The 17,711-nt window shown below is 39.0% G+C and overlaps 1 protein-coding gene across 1 annotated transcript in view; it reads right to left on the minus strand.

Moving 5' to 3' along the window:
* Nucleotides 1–7,688: 7,688 nt before the first annotated feature.
* CERS5 (ceramide synthase 5) overlaps nucleotides 7,689–17,711 on the minus strand; it is a 24,501-nt gene continuing 14,478 nt past the window's right edge. The window contains exons 3-10 of the mRNA XM_023535403.1: nucleotides 17,088–17,255; nucleotides 16,306–16,363; nucleotides 14,543–14,593; nucleotides 13,746–13,838; nucleotides 12,040–12,168; nucleotides 11,830–11,936; nucleotides 10,876–11,032; nucleotides 7,689–8,584 (exon numbers count right to left, since the gene is read on the minus strand). Coding sequence (XP_023391171.1) covers nucleotides 8,435–8,584; nucleotides 10,876–11,032; nucleotides 11,830–11,936; nucleotides 12,040–12,168; nucleotides 13,746–13,838; nucleotides 14,543–14,593; nucleotides 16,306–16,363; nucleotides 17,088–17,255 — 913 coding nt within the window. The 3' untranslated portion in view covers nucleotides 7,689–8,434. The remainder of the gene's footprint in view (nucleotides 8,585–10,875; nucleotides 11,033–11,829; nucleotides 11,937–12,039; nucleotides 12,169–13,745; nucleotides 13,839–14,542; nucleotides 14,594–16,305; nucleotides 16,364–17,087; nucleotides 17,256–17,711) is intronic.

Here is a 17,711-nt window from a genome sequence, read left to right on the forward strand (position 1 = left end):
CCTAACTGGACCCTTCTTCAATCCTTTATGTTCTAGTAATATCAAACTACAGTTGCGTGCTGTTTTTTGTGTTCATGCTTGTTCGTGTTTTCTCATTAGAATATCCTCTCTATCCCCCTTTCTATCCTCTCTTTTTCCAAAAAGTTTTCTGTGACCCTTCACCCTTCCATGTTGGGCCAAGTATCTGTACAAGATAAAATTTTTCCTCTAAGAAAAAAATCTTTAAAGCACAAGTAGCTAAGACAGTTTTGAAAAGGACCAAAGAAAATAGGTTAGGCCTACCAGATAACAAGATATAGAGGAAAACTAATAATAATCAAAATGTTGGAGTATTAGTACAGGAGTAGACAAAGAGACCAGTGGCACAGGATAATAAACTCAGAAACAGATTAATATATATATGAGAAATTGCATATATTGAGAATACATCACAAACCCATGGGGAAAATCATACTCTGTTGTTAGGGATACATGTATGATTGTAAAAGTATAAAAAGTGTGTATAAAAAATGGATAGGCCACACCAAACTTAAAATAGTTCTATTGGGGGTGAGGTGAGGAAGTAGGACAGGTTGAAGAGATCTTAAGACTCCTCTGCTCATAACTCTTCTGACACCGAATGTGTGAGTTTTTTCCATACTAAACAGTCCTCCAACTCTGGATACCAATTGAGTGTCCTACAATTCAATTCTGCCACTAGCTGCCTGGGATTAGTGCAGACCCCACAGGTTAAGGGCTCAGTCTCACAAGATTGTTCCCTACTTCAGATGCCTATCGTATGTAGTGGGTTCCCAAATTACCTCCTTCTTAGATCTGATAATTTGCTATAATGGCTCACAGAATTAAGCTCAGGGAAATGCTTTATGTACTACTAATGGTTTGTTATAAAGGCTATCACTCAGGAACAGCCCAACAGAAGAGATGCATAGGGCAAGGTGTAGGGCACATCACCCTATCAGCACTTCAATGCATTTAACCTGGAAGCTCTCCAAACCCCATTGTTTCGGGTTTTATGGAGCTTCTATTACATTGGCATGATTGATTAAATCATTGGCCATAGGCATTGAACTCAATCCCTAACCCCTTTTCCCTCCCTAGAGGTCTGATTGGACCTGAAAATTCCAACCTTCTAATCATGCCTTGATTTTGTTCCTCTGGCAACCAGCTCCCCTCCTGAAACTATCTAGGGGCCCACCAAGAATCATACAAAGACATACCACTTTAGAGATTCCAAGGGTCTTAGAAGCTCTGCCAAAAACCTGGGATGAGCCGAGTAAAAGCAGATTAATGTGGATGGGCCTCATCCAATCAGTTGATGGCCTTAAGAGTAAAGACTGAGAGTTCCCAAAAAAGGGAATTCTGCATTGAAACTGTAACATAGACACCCTGCCTATAGATCATGGACTGCAACATCAACTCACCTGAATTTCCAGCCTGCCACCTTCTCTACAAATTTCAACTTGCCAGTATCTACAATTGTGTGAGCCAATTCCTTACATCAGGTTTGTTCTCGCTCTCTAACCTATTGGTTCTGCTTCTCTGGAGAACTCTACTAGAGCAGATAATGCCAGTGTGTATCTTGTCCAGTCTTGTTTTATGGCCTAGGTTCCAGTCCACTCCTACCTCTAACTGTCTAACAGTCAATTATGATAAATGACAGCACCAACTGTCATTTCAAATGCAGCTTGTCAAAACCTAAACTCAAGCAATTGTTTAGTATTTACTGAGCATGAACTGTATTTAATAAATAGCTATACTTGCTATCGAATTTAAATTAATATAATCAAGCTTATTGGTTATTACGCTAAATACCAATGAACTGAATTCCTCCATGAAAAGACAAAGACTAATAGATTGGGCTGAAAAAACAAATCCAAGTTATGTGTAGTTTCTAATAAACATCAGATAAATCACCCTCAGACAGCAGAGCCATGTTGCTGCCAAAAAATATAGCATTATTTCCTAAATGGCTTTCATAGAGCAATCATTTGAGTGAAGGCAGATCCAAATCTGCTTTTTTTTATAGGCCTGGGACTGTGGCTAAACTCTTGGTGAAGCCTGCCCTAGCAGAGCTCTTACTGAACTAGAAGAAAAACAACTATGCAGATGTCTGAGGTGAAGGTGGTTCAGATAACCTGACTATGTGTCCTTACTATGTAACCTTACTATGTATTGGCCTATGCCAATTCATAGGCCCCTTTTTTATAAAGCCATTTACCATACCTCTTTTAAGGTCAAGTTCCAAGTCCTCTCTATAGCTGTTACAAGACTAATTTTGCTACTTTAAAACTTTGGGGGCTCCTACGCCATTTAAAATTTAACTCTTCTACTTGATAGTCAAGATTCTTTACAATCTGGCCCCAAACTACCTTCTTATTCTCATTTCCTGCTGCTTTGATCCAGATCCAACAGATTACAATTTCCTGAAAATGCCATGTACTTGTTTTTACATTAAAAAATTATTTAAATTATTCCAAACTTATTGAAGAGCACCAAAAATAAATGCCCCTTACTCACATCTTCCTTCCCCAAAGATAAACATTGTCCCAAAGATAAACATTGTCCATCCTTTAGTAGCTATGTTTCTGTACTTTTGCTATAGAAGTACCTTTAATATTATTTTGGGGTTAAAAAGGTACTGTTGGTTATATCAAACAAGATATTCATTTGCTTTTTTCACTCAACATTATGTTTTTGATATTTATCTCTTGTGCTGGTTAATTTTGTGTAAGATGGCCGGGCCACTGAGTGCCCAAATATTGGTTAAACAGTATTCCTGGTACATCTGTGAGGGTTTCTGAATGAGGTTAACATTTGAATCTGTAGACTGAATAAAGCAAATTGCCCTCCTCAATGTCATTGGGCCTCATCCAATCCACTGACAACCTGAGTAGGACAAGAAGGTGGAGTAAGAATTCTTTCTGTCCACTTGACTGTCTTTGAGCTGGCACATTGGTCTTCCCCTGCTTTTAGACTTGGACTGGAACTATACATTCATCTCTCCTTGGTCTCCAGCTTACTGACTGCAGATCCTGGGATTTCTCAGCCTCTACAACTATGAGCCAATTCCTTATTATAAATCTTTTTATATATTTATACATTTCAAATATACATGTATGTATATGTACATATATACAGCCTATTGGTTCAGACTAATACATCCATATTGAAAAGAAAACAGTTCTTCATTTTAATTGCAGTGTAGTTGACCCTTGAACAATGTGGGGGTTGGGACGCTGACTCCTGCCCCAGTTGAAATCTGTGTATAACTTTTTTTTCATGCCTATAGCACCTGATCTTCCTAGGTGATCTCCTATCTAAGTACTAACCAGGCTCGACCCTCCTTAGCTCCGAGATCAGACACTGGGCTTGTTCAGGGTGGCACGGCTGTAGACCATGGACCGTGGCTCCACTGGAGTGCGAACCCAGGACCTTCAGCGTGTAAAGCAGATGTGCTAACTGCTACACTATGGAACCATGTCCTGTGTATAACTTTTGACTTCCCAAAAATTTAACTACAGTTGTCCACAGGGGACTGTTCTAGGACACTTTCCCCTGCCCCTGTGGCTATCAAAGTCTGTGGATGCTCAAGTCTCTTATATAAAATGGTGTAGAACAGTGTATGCAGTCAGCCCTCTGCATCTGAGGCTTAAAAATACTGTTTTTGATCCATCGCAGTTGATTGAATCCATGGATGCGAAACCTAGTGATGTTGTAAAAAATCCTTATGTAAGTGGACCCGTACAGTTCAAATCTGCATTGTTCAAGGGTCAAATGTATAATACTCCAATGTATGAGTAAATCAATTTATTCCATTCCTCTAGTGAAAGATCAATGAATAGGTCATTTCCATTTCTTTTTCCCCTCTTATAAATAGTAATGCCTTGAGTGTCCTTGTACATTTTCTTGGGCCCATTAATTATTATATTAACAATTCAAAAGAGGAATTATTAATATTTAGCTTTATTAGTTATCGTTGCTTTTCCAAAGTGGTTATATCAATTTCACTTCCACCAGCAACATTTCCACATACCGTTGGTGTGGTTTCTATTTGTTTGAATTTAATCATTGGTTTCCAGTTAGGTTGAACACCTTTTTATTGTGTTAGCACATTCATCCTCTAGGAATTGTCTATTCATAGCCTTTGCTCCCTGCATCCTGCCTTTTTTCTTGCTATTGCGTTGTCTTTGTTGTTTAATTATATTCCGGATACTAGTATTTTGTTAGTTATATGTGTTGCAGGTTTGACTGAGATCATCTTTTGGATTTTTTTTTTATTTGGGGAGTGGTGGTGATGATGTAAGAAGCCCGTGTTGTCTGCATCATCATGTATGTTACTCTAGAGTAGACCCATAGATAATTGATCTGAGACCAATTTTCATGCAAGTTCTTACCTGGGGATAGCATGGGGTCGAGATGTTTCCCAGACCACACAGAAAGTGTACATTTAGGTTCTCAAATTCACATGAAGTGTTGGCCCAGAATTTGAAAATATCCTCATTTCCTGACCCCACAAGTCCAAGCATTCAAACTTCCTTGCTTTCTCCTTTCACCAATTGGATGGATTTTTGATAGTTTCCATCTTTTCACTAAGGCTGTTGCTCTTTCAGGGTCTGAGCTTTGACCAGAGGTCTCAGTTCCAGCTTCCTACATATGTGAGGCCAGTTGTATCTCTTGTCAGCATTAAAATCCAAGTCCTTAAGTTATATGCCCCTTATCCTTCCAGTAATTTTATCAGCTGTTTGCTTTTTGCTTTTTCAATTCCTTTGTGGTTTTGGTGTCCCTTTCTTGGAATCTCAGCTATGCATTAAAAAAAAATAATAATAATAATAAACTTTATCCATCATTTCTATATGTTTGTCTCGGGTTATTTGTTTGCATTAAGCCAAACTACTTTTCACATAGTCTCACATCTCTTCTAAACAGACCCTTCCATTCCTGTTTTCCAGGCAAAATTCTACTCATCTTTAACGTCTCAATGCCACTTTCAAGCTTTCTCTCACCTTGCCAAGAATAATTTAGAATAGTTCTTAGTGCATTGTACTGTGTTCTCCCCCTTACTGGAGTATGAGTTCTTTGAGGATAGAAACCAGATCTTATTCATCTTTGTGTCCCCAGCTTCTGCCACAGTGCCTAATATTAAGTACACACTTAATCAATGTTTTATTGAACTGAAAATATCTCCCTGCATGAATACTGGATTTAAAATCTGAAAAACTTGGTTTAAAATTAGCATATTATCTATCGCCCACTAACTAAACACATATTTTTAGGATTGTGATAATGTGAGAGCTCATGATACATGATAAGCAGTCTAAGATGTTTGTATTCTTTGAACAACTTCTGACAGTTTCCTGTGGTAGATTGCATTTTCTAAGATGAATGCAACTGTATCTCCTATCCCACATGTTCTTCTACATGACCTTGCCACTCCCTCATCAAGAGGTAGAGTCTATCGCACCACCCCCCTGAATCTAGGTGGTCCCTGTGACTACTTCGATTGATAGAATACATAGGAAGGAACATGTGCCATTTCTAGATGATACTCTTAAATGGCCTAGCAACTTCTGCTTCCTGCTTCTTGGAACATAACCACTTGTGCAAAGCCCAAAACATGGAGAGGTCACGTGCAGGTAACTTAGTTGATAGCCCTGAGTTCCTAGGGAACGACCAGCATTAATTTCTAGCCAGGCTAGTAAATCACCTTAGACATCCAGCCCTGTTGAGTCTTCAAATGACCAGCCGCCATCTGACTGAAATCACATGAAATATTTCCAGCTGAGCTAAGTCAACCAACCAAACCATGAGAAATAGAGTTCTTTTTAGCCACTGTATTTCAGGGTGATTGGTTACATAGTAATAGACAATCAACACTCATTTATGGAATGGGGATAATAATCCCTACTTTAACAGAAGTATTAAGTTCACTTTTTGATGTATGTGAAATTATTTTCTAAGCGGTAAAGCATTACACAAACTTATTTTTTCAATAAATAATAAAGTTAAAACCCATTCATATTCAATGGAGGAAAGGTAATGCCTTGCTTCTCTTACAAGAGAACTATATTCCTAGTTCTCTGGTAAGGATGATATGAGTCTGTATCTAATCTGCTCTCCATTGATTTGGGTCCTTCCTCTCAGGCATGAAATCTTCCCAGGCCATCTATAAAACTAGCCTTATGACAATCTTGCTGCCCCAATAACACTATTATCTTCTAGTATTCAAATCCCTTAGCACTGTCTCACCCCCTACTCCATCTATGTGTATAGAGTTCCTTCTCAGAACAAGACCCTGTTCGTATACTTGACCCTAATCTCAATTCACTCATCCAAGGTCAACTCTAATCAGTCTATGCTTATGGTTAAATGTCTCATCAACATCTGTTCTTCCTCATTATGAAGTCCCGGGAAGTGGTATAGTGGTTAAGAACAGAAACACTGTACACAGCTATGCCACCCTGAACAAGCCCGATCTCGCCTGATCTCGGAAGCTAAGCAGGATCAGGCCTGGTTAGCACTTGGATAGGAAACCACCTAGGAAGACCAGGTGCTGTAGGCGTAAAAAATAAAAAATAAAGGATTGTAAACTGACAAGATCCTTGCAGTCTGTGAGGTCATTGCCTCGCTTAAAAAAAAAAAAAAAAGACACTGGGTTTGACTCTTCACTAGCTGTTTGACCTTAGGCAAGTTAACCTCTTTTTGCTTCACTTTTATTTTATGTAAAGTACTTAATGCAGTGCCTGGCATGTAATAGAGCTATGAGTTAGCTATTATTATTTTTATTATTGCGCTTGGTTACATCTTTTGTCAGATTAACTAGGCCAACAGACCCAGATTATTATTTTTTTAAAACATTACATTTGCAAAGCAATTGTTTAAAATTCAGAAGGCAAAATATATATCTTGTCTGACTTTCGAAAGCGTTTTGTTTGTATTTTACAATTACTAGTCTATTTAGTAATATAGAAAAAGTTGAGGAACTAAATCTAAGACCTTCCTTAGTCTTTTTTAGTCTTCCTGACCATCTCTGACTAAATAACTAAGTAAAATTTTTTAGAACTTAAATTTTCCCATGGCCCATAGTCTTTTTAAAATCCAGACACTCAGTAAGGTACGTTTAGTAGGGTCAATATCCCAATAATGTCAATGGACATCATGATTCATAGAAAAACCTATTTCTTTCAGTTTTCATCCATCTCCCTGACAATGAAGCACTCCGTGTTTGAATGTACACAAGAGCATCTGGAAATATTTGATAATATGAATATTCACTAAATGGAAAACTATCGTGAGAGATGGTTATTACTATTGGTAATTGTGCCAAGACCGCAACTAGAGAAAAATCTGGATTAGGAAGACTGTTTCTCCATGGGCTAAAAGAGAAAAGAGTAGTAAAAGAGAAAACATCTGGCCAGACTCATTAATTGGAGTCTTAAAATGTTAACTGGCAGTCTCTGTATTGATGAAGTATATGTTTTTATCTGTTCAGTACTTTTTGTGTCCACTATACATGTTTATTTTTTCTTAAAACATGAAGTCCTGAAATGTAGGCATTCTCCTCCCAGCATGCACAGTAAAGAAAATATTGTGTACAAGGACATCTGGAATCAGACCTGAAAAAAATTCTTAATTAGCTTATGGATTTAGGGAATTGGGGATAGAGTCACTAGGAGACTGAGACAGCAGAGGAGGGTTGAAGCACTTTTAATCACAGAAGAGTAAACAAAAGTATAAACTGTTAACAGCTCACCCAGTGGCTGTTGTCCTCCAGCCCTCAGCTCACCCTCTCCCACCCCCCACTCCCTGCGTACCATTGAGTAAAGAGCAGGGTATCAGCAGCTGTCCCTGTCACTGGCAGGTGGTAGGAAGGGGATCTAGCTAGGGGTTATAACGATCTTGGCCATCCATCCATGGTTGTCTGTTTCTACACAACTTCATAAGAAATATTCCAGCTCCAAAGGAGGAACAGTGCAGAAACCTGCAGTTGAATTCGGCTGCTCCATTCAGATGGCCAGAGCCTCAAGAGCATGGGCAACAAGGGAGGGGACAGTCCAGAGCCAGCATAATTCAAGATGCAGCCAAAACTGGGATTGAGGTGAGTTCAAAGGGGACAAGGCAAGGCCTAATGGCCGCAGTCCAGAATTGTGCCCCAACCCAGGCAATGAAACTCACGCATATGCACAAATGCACATGCACACGCACACACAAACATACACACAGAGCAAATAATATTACTGAAAAAACCTGGAGGCTATTAAATACAAAATGGCAAAGTTTTTTAAAAACAAAAAAATGAAAATATTTGCTTCTGTGATTCTTCTCAGTGCCCTGCAGACTCCTAGTCACAGGAGTTTAGATGTGGGGTGGCCCAAGAGGAGTAGGCTGTCAGTGGCCCTACAAGTCCATGTGTGCTGAAGTCCCCATACCGACCATCTTACTCTTCAGCCCAGTAACTGCCTCCCACGTGACCATTCACCCAATTGGCACCATTGCTGGAGCTGCTGTCACAAGGCCTTTTCGTGTAGGTGGTCACATCTTCTTCCTCTGAGCTGCTCTCCACGTCACTGCGATCATCCTTAGACACCTGGGTGCCATGGGGCCAAAGGTAGAAAATGTGAAGATAGACCTTTTGGGGTACTGTAAGAAAGACTACGCTGTTCCCAAAATGGCCTACTTTCTGGTGGCACCTGATTAAAAATATTATCTGGACCATGGCTACTGTTATGAACATCCCTTGTCTGCTTTCTGCGTTTCTCTCTCATCACCTCTGATTCTGTTCTCTATGAGATAAGTGGCTGCTTTGGTAGAGGGGTGTATCTTTCAGGACCAGCCTAAGAGAGGTGAAATCAATCAGAGTCTTGATTTAGGTTCGAGGGAAAAGCCACACACCCTTTCTTCTCTTCCACCTCAAAAAACAGAAAAGGCCAACAAGAAGAGTACATATGGTTGTCTTCATTGCCTCTATCTTTTGGTGGTTGTGGCCACTGTAGTTACTCATATTGTTTATCCTGAGTTTTGCTCTGTCCGTAAAGCTGAAACATACTGGGCCTTTTTCAGTAGTTCTGCTCTTCGTGGACTCAACTATCAATACCCTATGACACTGTTTTTCCAATCTTCTCCCCTTCCCAGTAGCAAGATCACTTTTCTCATGTAACATGGGCATGCCCAAGATCCACAGGCTGAAAAGAAAAGCGGATTGGCAGTCAGGGAGAAAAGTCCCAATCATGCTACTGTCTGTGAATCTTTACTGCTTAACATTAGCGTTTTTGTTTTGTATTTTCAAATGAAGGGTTTGGATTAGAGTTATGTTTTCAAATCTAAACTACTCTGCAAATCAAGCAAAGAATTTAAAATTCTCTACCATGAACCATAAAAAATAAGAGAGAAACCCAGCGAGACCTATGTCAGACTTCTGACCTCCAGAACCGAAGGATAATAAATTTCTGCTGTTTCAATAAATAAATAGAAGGGAGTGAGAAGGAAAACTACAATTGTTGTTGCCAAAGAAGTAGGGCATTTGCTTTGGTTAGCTCTAAGATTCTATGGTTTATAAGAGTTGTTGACCTCTGAAACCAGGTAACTAATTGATTACCTGATCTTTAAGAATTTTCTACCAGAGTAGAATGTTTCTAGATTTGAGGTAAAGGGAGGCTCAAAAATGGGTGGGGGAGAGGGGAAAGTAAAGACAAACAGAAAGGAAAAAAACCAGTAGACTATATTCTTGCCTCCATTTAGGAAAAAGAATGTGACAGCTTGAGCTCTAGTCAACAATGGCTCCACGGGGTGAGGAGATGAGGCATGCTCTCAGATAACACGGGGCAGAAAGGAAAGCAGGAAGGAAGAGAAGCACATTCAGACAGATATGCTTCGCTGACTACTAGAAGCACAGATACACTTACATGCAAGAGATGAAACTGTCCAGCTCCCACCAGGCATAGAAAAAAGGAAGGAGGTGAGAAAAGAGTGGAGAGTACAGAGTCTGGGTCTAATCCTTCTTGGATAAGTCACCTGGTCAGGAAAGAAAAGTAGGGGAGAAAAAAGATGTCCAGTAGCTACAGCAAAATGTGTAGGCATACTGAGCCAAGTTCTGTAACCAATTGCAGCCATAAGAACAGTGAAATAAGAGATCATATATACCCAGGTAACATTTCATCCCTTTGTCCTAGAGTGTGTCCTCTAGCAGAGTCCCTTCCCCTTGGGATTCTGTATTACTGAAGGCTAATCCCCAGCCCTTGGGCTTATTAAAGCCTGACTGCTTCAGAACGCAGATTCACTTATGCATTTTATCATTAAATGACACCTTTCTTTGTACTTTTGGGCTCTGGGAATAAGATGGGTATTTGAAACCTTAAATATCCATCTCACTTAGGACTCTTGCTTCATGTAACAGGTGAGACCAGTACTTAGTCTCTTACACAAGCCATATCTCGAACATCACAGTGTGGTCATCTTGGGGTAGCTTATGAATTAACATAACTCCCTAGACAATCTCTGCTTCTATATAGTTTGTATCTTGGAGCTCTGTATATGATTTTCTTTGAAAAAAGACTCCCCAGCTGAAAAATGAAAATATGAAATCCACAGAAATAAGCTGGTAAGGGGTAGGAAGTGGCTGAGGCCATCTCTAAAACTTAATCTTGTTCATTATTTAACAAGTCATTCCTAAGGGAAAAGAAGAAGGCAGATCCTTTCTCTTACATCTAAGTCTTAAAAGGTTAAATACTCATAAAGAAGGTAAAAACTCAGGAGCTGTAGGCTTTTCTGGGTTTGCTTGTGTAGATAGAGCTCACTAGGGTAGAATGAGAGAGAAGGTCTATCGAGTAATACAGCTCTTTCTACCTAGCCCCAAGGAAAGAAGCCATCTTTCATCCTCACCTTTCCTCGGATCAAGGCTTTGAAAGCAATTCGTGCTATTAGGTAGGACCAGATGACATGCAGAACCTGTAGGATCAGGAGAAGGCCATTGAAGAGCCACCAGGAAGGATAGGGCCCGATCATCTCCCAACTCTCAAAGAGGGTCGTGTTCAGAATCCTAGAAGAGAGAGGCCAATGGTCAGATTCTAGAGTCAGGGCCAGGCAGACAGGGATGAGGCTGAGTTCCCTGGGAGGCAGAACCTGTGTGTCCTCTCCTCATACCCTCTACCAGCTGAAGCACCAGGGAGAAAAGAATAAAGAAAGGGGGCCTATGGAGTTTTCTATCTTTAGAGACAGGGGAAGATTTATAAATCCTAGGAATTGATGGAATAAGTTATATTATTAATCACTTCAAATATGCAGTTTCACACAATTGGGACAGCAATTTCAATCACGATCCTAGGAATTACTCAGACCCTTAGACACATACAGGATAGTTGGTAACTAATTACCTCAGACTAAGGAAAATCTCCAACCCAAAGAATCACTGACTTGGTAGTGATTGTAGAAGTGAGAGTGGTGTGTGTGTGTGTGTGTGTGTGTGTGTGTGTGTGTGTGTGTGTGTGAAAGTGAGTGTAGGGGAGAAGGTGTAGAGTAGGAAAACAAGCAAGAAGAGACTGAGAATTTTGTAATTGCCACAAAAGAAGATAAAGGAGTTACTTGGGCATGAAGTGAGGACTGTTCCTCAGAGATGAGTCAGGAAAGCCACAGCCAAGTGAGTTGGATGCTCTGAGCCTGGATCTCATCTAACTAGAAATATTATGCAAGGTAAATGAGGTCCTGAGAGTCCATAAAGGGTCAAGTTAGGCCAAGGAAAAAGCAGGGCAATAAAGTTCTTGATGGTCTGTTCCCTAAACTGACAAAAGGTCTCATGAGCTACATATCTGACACAGCTCCATAGCCTCTAACACTTACCAGAATGGATAGATTACTAGACGAGTGACCATAAAAACAGCACTGAAGATCACAAAAAGGGTGTCGCAAAGACGCTGATACTTGGCGTAATTGGCCAGCTTGGCTGCCTGGAAAAGGGAAGATAAAAATTGAGTTGAAGAGAAAGCCAGTTCTCAGATAGGAGCAAAGAGAAAGAGAGGAATAATGAGGAAAGAGGGGTTGGTATCTTACCTCTAGCAAGAAGTCTGAGGAATCATGTAGAAACATGACCAGAGTTCCTACCCGAACCATGTTGTTGATGTAAGAGAAGGTGATGAGCCCAATGGTGGCCAAGTGATGCACAAACATGATCAGGAAGTCCTAGGAAGAAATGGAAATAGAAGAGGCAGGTATGGGCAAGGCCACAGAGATGCTAGCCAACTCAATGTCCGGCATTGTCCTCTGAAGATCTTATCTTACCCTCAGAAGTCTCATTTTGTTTAAACTCTCCATTAAGGAGCTGCCTAGCATTTGACCCCAAACTCTCTACATCATTGACTGACCCATAATCTACATTAATATATCTCAAAGCACAATTTTCTTTGGTAGTTGCAGAATATGTAGAGCATGGAGGCTGAGCTAACACTTAGAAATAATTTCCCAGGTGGTAGTCAGACAAATAAGCCTTAGATATTCTTGAGATTCTAAGACTCTTCTGCTTTGAAGATGGAAATTTCAACCAAAGGAACCTAATAGAAAAGAGAGGTTTGTGGATGGGCAAAGCTAAACTCTTTTAAAGAGTTTCAGAGAAATGCTAAATAATTTATCTTACTGCAAGCACTTCCTATTTTCACATTTAAAGCTCTAATTTCCTCTTGGTTCAGATGCCAAGGTTAGACCTGGGGAAATCTCTAAACATCTGAATTATTGGACATAGCTAATAAATACTTCTCAGCCCAGTGAGAGACAGAGGGTAGGAGAAGGCAGGTGAATTTGGGTCAGAGAAACAAAGATGAAAAATCTACATTCTCCACTTAGACAGATAAAACGGTATATTCTAGTTCTTGAGTTGGGGGTGAGTTTACAAGTATACATTATAGTATGTTTTAAAACCTACATATATATTGCAAACTTTTTTATATATGTGTCATGTATTAAAATAAAATTTTAATAAGGGGACCTGTATCTCCTGACCATAGGACAGTGAAAGGCATCTGAGAGTATCAAGCTTCCAACAACTAATAACCCACCTTAGTTTCAGTCTATTCTCATATATGGTAACCTTGGTTTTCCTCACCAAAGATAACCACAAGTTAGTAAAAGATTAGTGTTAGAGCTGCTGGAAGTACATTATGTCAGTTGGACACCAATAAGAGGTAAAGATTCTGCCCTTTCTATCTGCTTATTAAAAAAGTCATTTCCAACTTTGTCATTATGTGGGCAAGTCAACTCCTTTGAATCTTTGTTTCCTAATCAACAGCAAGAAAAAGGTAAATGAAATCATCTAAAACTCCTTCCAGTTGAAATTCTTTGAGTAAGTGGAGTCACCAAGAAGGGAGAACGGAGAGAGAGCAAAGGTCCCTAATGCCAAACAAAAGCCAGATCTTGCCTTTCTGGAATCAGGCCTTTTCATGGATCGGGCCTTGCTATCCCTAATTCTAACTAGTTTCCTGAGCTTTATACAAGTAAGAACCTTGAAGAAAAATAAAGAAAAGGATATGCTTCTCAGTTGGTTAACTGTTTTCACCCTGGCTACTCTGAATGCCTTAAAGATACTTCATCTTTAGTCAAGACTCATTTCTGAGAACATTACAAAGAGCTAATAGTCCCATCAAACCAGCTTTCTCTCTCTTTTGTGGTCCCAGTGAGGGCGGATAATCCATCACAATGGCAGTAATGATAGCTGCTAGGAATGAGGTTGCATGAAGTTAGGGAACAGAGGGAGCCAATATTCTTACCTTTCTTTTAATGTCTGTAAACTGAGAAAACATGAGAGACCAATAGAAGGCCAATTCCATGATATAATAGTTATAAAGCCCACTTGTGAGAGGCTGGAAGAGAGAAAGAAGTAGTCAGAATACCAGCTAGTCAAAGATTCATTCCGTCTCTGCAACTTTCTCTGCCTTGGAGGATCAATAACCAAAATTATTAGATATCTTTCCTCCCTATCTTCTAAAATCTGCAATAGCTAACAGACTTTAGGTTGATGTGGAGGCTTAAACCTCTTCCCCCTGCCCTTTCACATACATATCTTTAGCTCTCATCTTTTAGAGATCAGATAAGGTTAACACATATTATATCATAATCAAATCAGTGTATTTGAAATTCTGGACAATTAATGCTTTTCAGGGGATTAAATATACTCAGGCCTTCCCTTCTTCCATCCTGTTAGCAGACACCTGACATTTTCCCAGTATATATATGAGAACCAAAATGCTCTTAAGGGTACTCCAAGTTACCCTTGATTCCACAGGGACACCTGAACCAGAAAGTACTGCATTAAGTGCTAGGAAGCTGCTTTTTTTCAAACCCAATTAGGTTGAATATAATAGGGAACTAGAACAAAAAGATCACTGGATTTCACAGCTATGGGGGCCCTAAAATAGATATCTTGAAGATATGTCTTAAAGAGATTCAGCTCCTAACCCCTCAAGAATACCAAGGAAATGTGCCATCTGCCCTGGGACTGCACTCCTCTCCACCCACCTTACACACACACATAAAGTTCCTTGTTTTGAAAGGGTTCAGATCCTACCTGATATGGATAGCTATGCCAGCACTGTCGGGTGTCCCAAAACCAAGGCGACTAAGAGAAAACAGATAATTCACGTCAGTCTCCTCTGGCTCACCTATATAATCCTGTTTTCTTTATGCTATGGGCAAAAGAGAGATGGGAAAGAAAAAGGAATTCCTCTTGGCAGAATTTAGGGATCCTGAAAGAGTCAGTAAATGACTAGGTTTTTCTTCTAGAACAAGAAAGTGTGATTACAAACAGAAAACCTATGCTTTGAGGTATATAGGATAGTTTTTGGAACCATCACCACCTGGGATATAGGAGATGGGGAGGCAGGAAGACAGTAATTCCATTTGACAACTGAGATCTCCATGCCAAAGATTCAAAAGTCAAAAGTAAAAATTTCTAATGTAGTTTCAATTACGTCCATTTTATCTAAGTTGTTAAATTTATTACTATTAAATTGTTTGTAATATTGCCTTATTATCCTTTTAATGTCTACAGGATCTGTAATGATAATCCCCCTTTCTCCCTAATATTGGTAATTTGTTTTCTCTTTTTTTCTAGGGGTCTATCAACTTTAATTAAACCCTTCAAAGAACCAACTTTTGGCTTTATTAGTTTTCTCCATTGTCTGTCTAATGCCTATTTCATTAATTTTTGCTTATCTTTTTCTATTTCTTTCCTTTAACTTACTCTGGGTTTATTTTGCTCTTCTTTCTCCAGATCTTAAAGTGGAAACTTAGATCACTGATTTAAAGCTTTCTTTTTCCTAATATAAACATTTAAAGTTATAAATTTCCCTCTAAGCATGCTTTAATTGCATCCCACAAATTTTGGCATTTTTAGCATCATTCAATTCAAAAATACTTTTTAATTTCCCTTCTGATTTCTTGTTTGATCCATGGATTATTTAGAAGAACTATTTAACTTCCAAATATTTTCTAGATATCTTATTGATTTCCAATTTAATTCCATTATGTTGGTCTGAGAATACATTTCATAAGATTTCAATATTTTAAAACTTACTGAGATTTATTTTATGGCCTAGCATACGGTCTATTTTAGTTGATGCTCCATGTGCACTTGAAAATTATATATATTCTTCAGCTGTTGGTGTAGTGTTCTATAAATATCAATTAGGTCAAATTGGTTGACTGTGTTGTTCAAATCCTTATAGCCTTGGTGATTTTTTTTGTCTAGTGATTTAGTCAATTACCAATAGAAGAGTATTAAAATCTCCAACTATGATTGTATATTTGTCTATCCTCTTCCTTCAGTTTTGCATCTTTTTGCCTCATGTATTTTGAAGCCTCAATTATATCATTTAGATAAAAACAGTGTGGTAAGGTGAAAAAAAGATGGAATCAGGAATCAAAAACCCTGAAATTCTTCTTTGAATCTGACAATTAAACGAAAAACTGGAATAATATCTGTTTTAACCACTTTAAAGAGTTGGTTACTAATTCCATTTCTGCAACTGTCTCCTTCTTGGAAGAACAGGATTTTTGTCAAGTGCTTTGTAAACCATCACGTACTCTGCTCGTTTAATCAATACTAATTATTATTATTAGCATTATTTAGGGGAGAAGAGTAGTTTTATGAGGGTACTGAAGTCAGGCCCCACACAGAAGACAATCTATTTAGCATACAAACCTGGGCTATAGGCATCACAGAGGAAAAAAAAGGGGGGAGGGGATAAAGATCTAAGGTATTTAACACTTATCTCTAGAGATGTAGGCATGATTAGAACCCAACAAATGACAGAAAAAATTCAGACTCACCGACCAGAGAAATCTAATTCCGTAGCAGAATATACATAAATAAAAAGTGAATCGCCACCTGGGTGGGCAAAAAATAGGGGTTAGATGAATATTCATTCAAAAGAAAGTCTTTAAGACTAAAGAAGTCAAGACAGCAGATTTGGTGATGACGGTTACTGGTGAGAAAGAAGATAAATCCTCAGAATAAGGACAAATACTGTTACTTCAAAAGCCAAAAAGACAGAGACATCTTCCAGCCTCTATTTAAAATAGATTTCACAATTGTATACTGGCTTTAGTCTACTTTTCTTCCATATCAGACTCCTTAATGATAGGGCCTAATATATATATTTTTTTGTATGACAATGATAAACACAGTGCTGTGTCCAGAGGGTACTTAGTAAAAACTCAGTAAAATCAACTATAGGATGTCCAGAAAAGGGATGCTTCCAACCAAAATGTCAATTTAGAGCAAGCTGGTACTATTGCTATCAAGGTGTATAGGGTGTGCATGTCTACCTACATAAGTACAATTACAGGAATTCACTCCCAATCTATTTGGGAAAGGTGAACAAAATGGAACTACATCTAGCTTAGTGGCAAGCATGTCCAAGAAACTAAGGGTGACCAGTCTTCCAGTTCTCTTCTTTCCTGCCTATAAGTCACCCCTCCACATATTTGACTGCTGTCCTAACAATAGAAGTGATTTCCAAAAAAAAACAACAACAAAAAAACAACAACAAACCTCAGTCCAGTCATACCCCACCCTTCTCCTCATTCCCCACCTCTCTCTGCACACCTACATGCTTTCACAGAATTTAGTGAGCGTTGGGGGCTTGTCCTGATTCCTCCGATGGCGAAACCAGCATTGGATTTTTCGGACATCCCAGTCCAGTTGCTTTGACAGACCCTCCAGCCTTTTCTCATCAGGATGCTGTAGATGTATGACCAGAATCAGAACATTGCTTTTTCTTCAAATCTCTCATTAAATCCCTTTGACTGAGTGGCAAAGGGGTGATGACTACAGTGCTTAAGTGATGTTTATCTTTTTAGGTTTCAACCAAAGTCATTTTTAGTAAGAAGTCCTATTTCACACATCAAGGACCTTATCACTCACCTGTCCACATCCTTGTTTGGTCTTCTCCCTCCAGCCCAAGCTGAGTAAAAAAATATATTAAAAATCCAAACTACAAAGTACCTTCTATATCTTAATTACGCAACTAGGTAATGACAAAAACTGGAGCAGGGAGAAACAAAATCAAGATATGTGTTTCTGGAGCAGGGAGGGGTGGTGATGCCTGCTAGGTCTAAAACTCAAATGTATGTAAACTTGACTTAGAACCTGGCCCAAAGGTCTTTATTTCCCTGAGGAGATAAAGTTCTCCTCATAGCTATATGGAGTACTCAAATGTGAAAGATCATTCTAT

Source organism: Pteropus vampyrus, unplaced genomic scaffold (assembly GCF_000151845.1).
Source record: "Pteropus vampyrus isolate Shadow unplaced genomic scaffold, Pvam_2.0 Scaffold140, whole genome shotgun sequence".
NCBI classification, from domain to species: domain Eukaryota; kingdom Metazoa; phylum Chordata; class Mammalia; order Chiroptera; family Pteropodidae; genus Pteropus; species Pteropus vampyrus.